The sequence below is a fragment of the Octopus bimaculoides genome, chromosome 3 (assembly GCF_001194135.2).
Source record: "Octopus bimaculoides isolate UCB-OBI-ISO-001 chromosome 3, ASM119413v2, whole genome shotgun sequence".
In the NCBI taxonomy this organism is placed as follows: Eukaryota; Metazoa; Mollusca; class Cephalopoda; order Octopoda; family Octopodidae; genus Octopus; species Octopus bimaculoides.
The window spans coordinates 136,950,512-136,959,945 of NC_068983.1; the positions used below are offsets into that span (position 1 = coordinate 136,950,512).

The 9,434-nt window shown below is 35.6% G+C and overlaps 1 protein-coding gene across 1 annotated transcript in view; it reads right to left on the reverse strand.

Annotated features, from left to right (window-relative positions):
* LOC106872362 (ER degradation-enhancing alpha-mannosidase-like protein 1) overlaps positions 1 to 9,434 on the reverse strand; it is a 46,848-nt gene that overhangs the window by 22,330 nt on the left and 15,084 nt on the right. The window contains exons 2-5 of the mRNA XM_014919327.2: positions 6,561 to 6,633; positions 3,403 to 3,506; positions 2,542 to 2,713; positions 1,410 to 1,593 (exon numbers count right to left, since the gene is read on the reverse strand). Coding sequence (XP_014774813.1) covers positions 1,410 to 1,593; positions 2,542 to 2,713; positions 3,403 to 3,506; positions 6,561 to 6,633 — 533 coding nt within the window. The remainder of the gene's footprint in view (positions 1 to 1,409; positions 1,594 to 2,541; positions 2,714 to 3,402; positions 3,507 to 6,560; positions 6,634 to 9,434) is intronic.

Genomic DNA, 9,434 nt, shown 5'->3' on the forward strand with positions numbered 1-9,434 from the left:
ATATATATATATATATATAGCTCACTAATCCATATCTTCATTGGACACTAAAAACCCTGCTTGCCAAGACTTGTTGAGGCAAGTGAATTTGGAATTTGAAATTGAAATTGAACCGAATCCGACGACAGGACACTAAACTCTGCTTGCGAAGACCTGTTGGAGCAAGTGAAATCGTAATTGAACCATACTCGACGACTGGTCACAGCGCCAGTGGAGCACTAACAGCACTGTCGAGCGTGTTCATTGCCGAGCAGCTGTCTGACTTCTGTGCTAGTGGCCCGTAAATAGCACCATTTGAGCGTAATCGTTACCAGCGTTGACTTCTAGCACTTGTGCTGGTGGCACGTTAGAAAATCATTCAAGCAAGGTCATTGCCAGTGCTGCTGGACTGGCTCCCGTGCACATAAAAAGCACCTTTTTGAGCATGGCCATTGCCAGTACCGTGTGACTGGCCCTCGTGCCAGTGACACGTAAAAGCACCCACTACACTCTCAGAGTGGTTGGCGTTAGGAAGGGCATCCAGCTGTAGAAACTCTGCCAGATCAGATTGGAGCCTGGTGCAGCCTTCTGGCTTGCCAGTCCTCAGTCAAATCGTCCAAATTCATGCTAGCATGGAAAGCGGATGTTAAACGATGATGATGATGATATAATATCATCATCATCATCGTCGTTTAATGTCTGCTTTCCATGCTAGCATGGAGAGTATGCCAAACTGATGAGAAGATTACAGTGCAGTCACTTTACCTGCATAATGTAGCAGTCAAATCTCCCTCAATAAACTCTTTACAATCTCTAAAATGATGACCACATATTTAGTGTCTTAGATAATAGAACAGCATGCCCACAATAGAAATTGAATGGTCTCATAGTACTATTTAAAAGCTGAAGTTCAACCGAAACTGACATCTTAGATGTCAAACATATAAGACATGAGTGTTGCTTTTAACATTCAATCAATTACTGCCATAGCATAAATCTGTTGTACCTGAATTATTCATTGACAATAACAGATTCTACTTCAGTTAATGGAAGGGAGTCTTACTTTTATTTTATCAATAGTGATTCAAGTCATATCAAATATAAATTTCAAATTAGTTACTTAATCCTTAAATGGCAGACATCACCAATTGATATTTCATTAGAGAACAATGGATATCACCAATTGATGCTTCAAAAATTTTACATGGATACAGCTATCGTCAAAGAAAAGTGAATATTTTATGGCACTTTTTAATAATGATCATGTAGATTTTATTGTGTAAGAGACAAATGATTGTTATTGTTTATGTACTTATTTAAAGTGAAAATAAGTATAAAAATTACCCTTAAGAAAAAGAGATGTTTTTTTTTGTCTGTTTGGCACATACATCCATGCAACCCTTTCCTGTCATTTAGCGGTTAATAATTACCTAATAATCCAGTGACATTAGACTTGTATTTCCATAGAGATTCAACAGCTCGTCGAGCTACAGACTCATAAACAGGATCACCTAATAGACGTGAGAGTACACCAAATTCAAGCAGGAGTGTGCCTGCACCTGAGGTACATGTTTCGTTCAAACAATTAGGAGGAACACCTTTCTTTAAGTTTATCTGAAAAAGCAAAATATGAAAAAAAATTTTAAACATAAAACAATTCCACAACAACGTAAATGAAATGTAAATACTAAAAGTATTGAAATATTCCTACAACTTTGGAATTTCCACCTTGTCTATGCTTTCTCCTCAACCAGGAATATGTAGATCCTAAAGTGAACATTAACTGTATTAACTACACCCATTTATCCTTATATCTTAGACTAGAAGGAAATGAAATGGATACAGCTTTGTCCCCTCCTCTCAAACTAAGCTGTGAAAACATGTTTAAAAATCTGGAAACACAAGAAAAATAGTGAAACATATTCATCTATGTGACTGTAATTGTATGATAAAGACACTTCACATGAAAGTGTTAATCATCATCATTTGATGTCCACTTTTCCATGCTTGCAGGAATCAGATGGATTTTGTTGAGGTAGATTTTCTTAATGTAGTGCAATAGATATACATTCAGACAGGTGAACAGTTAATACTGAAAGTTTGCTAGAACTAAAAAAATGCTTCTAAGGTTACTTTCATTGCCTAAAGAACTGTAAACTGGAAATATAGTGTGTGTGTGTGTGTGTGTGTGTGTGTAGTAAGAGAGAGAGAGCAATCAAAAATTAAAATAACAAAAGATAAATTAATAAAACATGATTTTTATTCTAATATAAAATTAGAGTAAAGGGACAATAAAAAAGAGGTCTATCAAATAATCGATGAGACTGAGAGGACAAAATTTCTTTTATTATCATTTATATTTATATACATTCTCATTATTAAGGTGAAAAAGAAGTCAAAACCTAAAATTAAGTGTTAATAAATTTATCAAAAAGGCAATTTTATCAATTGAAGCAGAATCTAAAAGTTGTGATATAAAAATGCTAATGTCATATTCCTTGCATATTCAAAGAATTCAAATAAAACTTCAAAGACTGAAGTATGGGTAAACAGTTGACTTACTCTTGGATAAGGAATACCGGTTGAAGTAGCCTGAAAAGCAGGCAGGAGACGAGAGGCAAGATCATGAGAAAGATGAAGGAGCTCATCATTGTACTCAAACAAATTCATATTTCCAAATGGTTGGTGGGGATCAGTAATGATCAAATGAGCAGAGAGAAGGGCTCCAAGAACTCTGCAAATATAATCATAGAATAGTGTTAGAATATATGTTCAGACAGTCAGGATAATTTAATAAAATTTATTAAATATAGAGATACTTTCCAGTGATTTTTTTTTAATACAAACATCAACTTGTAACAAGCCATTTCATTTTTTCTCTATTTTACCTTCATTTTTTGATGCTTACATGGGTCAAATAGTTTTAATGTTGGGAAATTGTTTTTATAGCTATATACCCTTATAACCATTAACCACTCAGCTGTAAAATAGAAATGGAATTTGTTTTCTGTCAGGCAGCTGAAGCACACTTCTGCAGTTCCTTAAGCACATCTTCAGCTTTTTCAATATGGTTTTATATTCTCATTTCATTTACCATACATCACTAATCATCCTGAAAATTATATTAAAGTCACAAAATTTTGTTTCTTCTTCCCTGCAATTCTAAATCCTTATAGCACACCTACTTGTTTAAATAGAAATCAGTTTATACAATAAACCTTATGACCATTACTGGTTTTGTTGTGTGTAGCAATGTTTCTATGAAACTTAATCTTTAAATACCTTCTCCCCAAATTTTCTTTTTAAAAATCTGCCTCATGTACCCCATCCACAGCCAGTATGCATCATAATCCAATTACATCACATCTACATTGTTATTTTTTGAAAATTCGCATCATACAATATGAATTTAGGACAACATACCTGATGGTTGCCTCAAACACTTGGACAGTGTTATTCTTGTCAAATGATACACGCTCTACAACCAATTTTACTGCACGTTGGAATTCACTACTATTCCCCATAATCTGCAATGGTAAAGCAGTCAATATGAAATTGTTAACAAGTACAGTTTGTGAAAAGTAAATTACAAACAAGATTATCTATCAAAATGCACCAATGTAAAAATTATTGGATACAGAAACTAACAAATGACATTGTATACTTATACAAAAGGGAACAATGTTCATTTCAGTCAGTTATGTCTTTCTTGCACTACAATTCAACAGAGGAAGCACTCTTAAAAATTATATTCATTCTTTTATCTACACTAGTTAATGGAAAGTCACTTTAACATTTTGTTTTATATTAATAGCTTTTCATTTATTTTGAAATAACATACCTGTTCAACATAACTGTGTGTGTGTGTGTGTGTGCACATGTGCACGCACAGCTACAGTTGCTTTACAGTTATACAAAATGATATCCATGAAATCTGCCAGAACATGCTGACAGTCTAATTGATGAATGATGTAGATGAGGTGCATTGGCAATAGAATACTATATTGCTGGATATCTGAATGAATTTCAAAAAACTTAGATTCTTTGCTTGAAGGAAGCGATAGTATGCCTTCATTAGATTCAGCTGCTTCAGAAGCAATCCATTTGATCTGATATGCCAGAGTGTTTATACTGGTAAATACATTTGCTTTATGTGTATACTAGTATAGTCATCCTTCTTACATACATCACCTAACTGTGCTCTACCTTTCATACAATGCTAATATTGCATTTCCATCAGATATATGTTTGTTACACACACACACAATGCTCCAATCTACTTGACTGGACTTCTACTTTTTAACTTGGTGATTAGTAATGGTAAAGACACCCAACTGAAATATGCATAAACATGCATACTGCTGCTTCTCAATGATTTAGGTGATAAATTTACTAGAGCTTTGTTGACATATTTGTTGATGAAACTACACTTTACAGTCTCCCCTCTCAGAATGCCAAACACCAGGACACTTAAATTCACAGCTTAATTTGAAATAGGGCTCACTCATCTTTGGGCCAGAGCAGTGAGTAAAATAGTAGCTTCATTCTGGAGGACTAAGATAAATAGGAAGGGGCTGAGGATTGAACCTTGGTGGACTCATACCTCTACCCAGAATTCTTCACTGTACTTGTTGCCAACCCTCACATTACTGACAGCGTCCCTGTACATGGCTCGCACAGCTCTCACTAACCATTCACCTATCCCTAGTTTCCTCATTGATCACCAGATGAGGGATTGGGGGACCCTGTCAAAAGCTTTCTCCATGTCAACAAAAGCCAGGTACAGAGGTTTATCGTTTGCTAGGTATTTCTTCCACAGCTGTCTTACCAGAAATATAGCATCAGTGGTGCTTTTCCCTGGCACGAATCCAAACTGCATCTCATCTAAGCTGACTCTCTCCCTAATTAGTTGCGCTTTGACCCTCTCTGTGACTTTCATTACCTCATCTAACAACTTGATACCTCTGTAATTATTTGGATTTAAAGCGTCACCTTTACCTTTGTGGCAGTTGACTATGGTGCTGCTACACCAATCATTGGGTATGACTCATTTGTGTATCATCTGGTTAACTATACGGGTGACTAGGCTATAGCCGACACTGCCAGATATTTTGAGCATCTCTGTAGTGATTCCTGATGGGCCGGGGGCTTTCCCTGTCTTCATACTCTTGATTGCTTTATCTTCCCAGATACTGTCAATTTGGATAGCTGGTCCCTCTGTTGGGTCAACATTCAGCAGACTTTCTTTCTCCTATTCATTCTCTTTATTAAGCAACCTTTCATAGTGGTGTCTCCAAACCTCTCTCTTTGCAACCTCGTTTAGTGCAAGTGAGCCATCATCCATGCAAACACATTTCTCTCCCACGACATCACTATTCTCTCTCCTACACTGTCTTGCAACACGAAATACCTCAAGTCTTTGGTACTCACAGTGCAGAACATTGGCAAATTTTTTCTTATCTGCTTCCCCTCTGGCTAAATAAACCTGTTGCCTAGCTTCCCTTCTGGCAGTCTGATACAATTCCCTGCTACCACTGTTCTTCCAAGCCTGTGTCTTTTGTCTAATAGCCCTGTCAACCACATTGTTCCACCACCATGTTACTTTGAGGCGAGAGGGGACTTTGCACCATCCACAGATCTGATCAGTGGCTCTCAGCAGGTTGTCTGTAGAAACCTCCAGTTGTCTTCCACATTATGTGATGCTACATCCCCTTCTATTTTGTCGAAGGCTTCGAGTAACACGTCTCTAAATCTCTGTCCAACTACAGGATCTTTAAGCTTCCAGACCCTTCTCCTCCAAGCTGGTCTACTTCTGGGCATCCATTTAGCCCTGATCCCTGTGCAAATTCTACGCACAAAGCTTTCCCCCACCAGCACCACCATAATGGCTGAATTGTGGAATAAACTCTCCCATCGTTTTTCATAGAACATGACTGATCTCTTTAAATTTAGAGTTAACAAGTACCTTGCCTAATGTTGGCAGTTTCTTTTGTTTTAATATTTTCATCAGTTCTTTTATTACCCTTTTATTTCATTTCATTTTATTTGCTCCTTTATCTTCAACTCTTTTACTATATTTTACTGCCAGCAGTTCTTTTATTACTAGCTCACTATATTTCATTTTAATATTTTACTAATTATTTTATTGCCATCCCTTATTTGCTATCTTAGATATGCATGTACGTACAGAGTCTTTATAACATTAATGTCACTTCTCCTTTCCCCTACCTCTTTGTCCAAAGGAAATAGATAGACCTTGTTTGAAGCAATTTTGAGTAAAAAGAAAATTGGAGTTCTATGTAGGATGGTTGCATTATAAACTAATGTCTTTTATTGAATTTTGCTTCATGTTCTGTTCTGCAAGGTGGTATAATGGTTCCTTATGCAGGGTTAAACATTGAAAAGAGTGGATGTAACAGCTGAAGTTATGAAGCATACATGTGTGTGTGTGTGTGCTAAAAATATTTCACACAAATTAAGAAATAAAGAAACATATATATATAATTTTCTATCTGTTACACAGTTCAGTTAAATTCTACGGTTCTTCTACAAAATAAGGATCATATGATAAGGATACTTACTGCAAGTGTGTCCAAAGCATCAACAAGGGTCAATGCATAATCTCCTAAGACATCATTTATATTGATATTGGAACTGAAAAGTAATCATAAACAAATAAAAAGAAAATCACACACCAATGAAAAATTTAAAACAACAAATCAAAACTAAAAGCTTCTAGAAAACTTGTAAATACTTAATAATAGTTCTGCTCTAAAACTATCATCATCCTTAGTTAGGATGAGTGTGGTAGGACAGAAATGCATTGTACAAATTACCTGATTTTTTTCTATTATCCTTCTAAGGGTCAATATAATTAGTATCATTTATACACTAGGCTCATTGAAATGAACAATTAACATTGTGATTGTTCTTGTTGATGGTGGTGGTGGTGGAGTAATAAAATAAGTCAATAACATTGTAAAGTAAAATATTTGATTACTCCATTCTCTAATAAGTGTTTCCATGTACATTAGTGAAAAGAAAACATCAATATTATTGTATTAAAATCAACAAAAGACTACTAGAACTTTGTTTCCCATTAAAGATGGTGAAAGTCAGTTTATTTAAACAATTCCATGCTGTTTCTTTCATATTATTAGTTCTCTTTCATAAAACAGTTTTTCGTATCTGATTTGCACACTTTAACTATTCTGTCAAGGCAATGAGGAATCAGACTCCAAGAAATAGCAGACAAATCTCCCTCAAATCCAATCTACATAAAAAGAGGGTCACAGCATGTAATGTAGTCCAAGATGTACAATGAGGATTAGAAGATCATAGCTGGAAAGCTTTTGATCATAGATCTACTGAATAAAGGTTCAACCAGGAGCTAAACAACACACAGCATTTTTCATTATAACGCTTACTTATACTTCAACCTCTATCAACATTCCAACTATGCAGCTAATTACTATTAGCACAACCTTTTATGCAAGAAATACACAATTTTATACATTTTCAGAGATAAACATTTTTAAAAGCAGACAGTACTAACATATCAAATATTTAAGTACTGGTTCAATAAAATGTTATGGACTCTCTTCTTTTGGCTAAATTTTGATAAAATGAAAGCCCATTTGAAAAAAAAAAGCAAAATGAAGAGAGTCAAAATGACAGTGGGTTCTGAATAGGGCAACTCCTTTCAATGAAAAGACGAAAGCCGTAACTTACACGTAAGAGAATTTTTTTTTTTCAACCTGTGCTGAGACTAAACAAAATCACCATCAGCAAAATTATCATAAACTGCTTGTAAATATGAAAAACCTTTTGTATCCATCCTTAATGTTATATAAGATATGTTAACAGCATGGTTATTGTCTATACATCCATTCATACAGGATATAAACATGTGTGGATGAAGACAGGAAACAGAACAAATCCCCACATTTTTGTGTAATCTGTAGCACAATTGTCAGGCAAACAGATACATGTGGAGGATCAAAAAGTGATAGATAATTTTCCATGTTTAATAAAATTAAGACAATTTTAAACTTTCCAATACCATGATAAAGAAGGCAGAATTAGATGAATGCAAACTCTTATTCTACCTTCTGCTTTCTAAAGCAATGGGGTACCAGGAAAAAAAGTTTCACTTTCTTTTTTTCTTTCTTTGGTTGGTTGAGGTTAGTGGTTTGAAAAGTTGCCATCTGATGCAGATATTTTGTAGTTTCTAGGCAGGATACTTCATTGTAAAATATCTCAGTTCACATAGCTTTGGTGAATAGATGCCAGGTTTTCTGGGAAATGTCAATTCTTGATCATCTTCTGAACATTAAAGATCAACCAACTGACTTTCAAGTCAGTTTCACACACACACATATATGTAATGTCTGCAGATATCCATGTATAATATATATATATTTCTATACTTATGTATCTGCATGCATTCAAACATATACATAATCATCATTTAAGTTTCTTTTCTTCACTGCTGATTTCAGCCAGAAATATCTATCCAAACATCTTTTATCATTTCATCTGTGAAGCTCAAAACGGCTAATTCATCTTTCATCCTCTTTGATCTACTTCCACTAAAAGCTTTTAACGCCAAAGACCTACAATACTTTGTTAGTCACCCCATATCATCCATTCCCAATATGATTCTGCCAAACTATATTCTGTCACTAACCGTGAACTTTGTTCTCTAACCTAGATGTTTAAATATCATCCATTCTTCCATAAATAAGCATTATAGAGAGGCACAGTTTATCACTGTAAGCAGCCAGAGCATTTCATTTCCTAAGCAAGCTACATTTATGCTGAGATTCTGCTATGGATCTGAGAAAGGCATTGAGAAACTACTTTAAAATAATTTTCTTAAGAAAATCATGGAGATAGAGAAATGTCTCCAGTGTAAGGAAAGATTTGCTTCATCTGTACAATGCCAGGAAAACAGAGCAAAGTCAGAGCACATGTATACATTCTTGCAAAGCTGTGGAGCTGGAATATAAAACGTTTAACACCAACTCCTCAATTTGTGGTAACATCAACTCTAACTCCTCCATTTGTAATTAAAGCAATCATATACTTTATACACAGATTGATAGAATACAACAATGAAGCCAGTATGCTCCGTTGGATGTGTAATGTCAATGTGAATACCCGTCAGAGTGTAAGTATCTTGAGAGAAAAGCTGAACATTAGAAGCATCAGTTGTGGCGTGCAAGAGAGACGATTGCGCTGGTATGGACATGTGGTGAGAATGGAGGAGGATAGCTGCGTGAAAAAGTGCCACACCCGAACAGTTGAGGGAACCCGTGGAAGAGGTAGGCCCAGGAAGACCTGGGCTGAGGTGGTGAGGCAAGACCTTCGTACATTGGGCCTCACCGAGGCGATGACTACGGACCGAGACCTTTGGAAATGGGCTGTGCGTGAGAAGACCCGGCAAGCCAAGT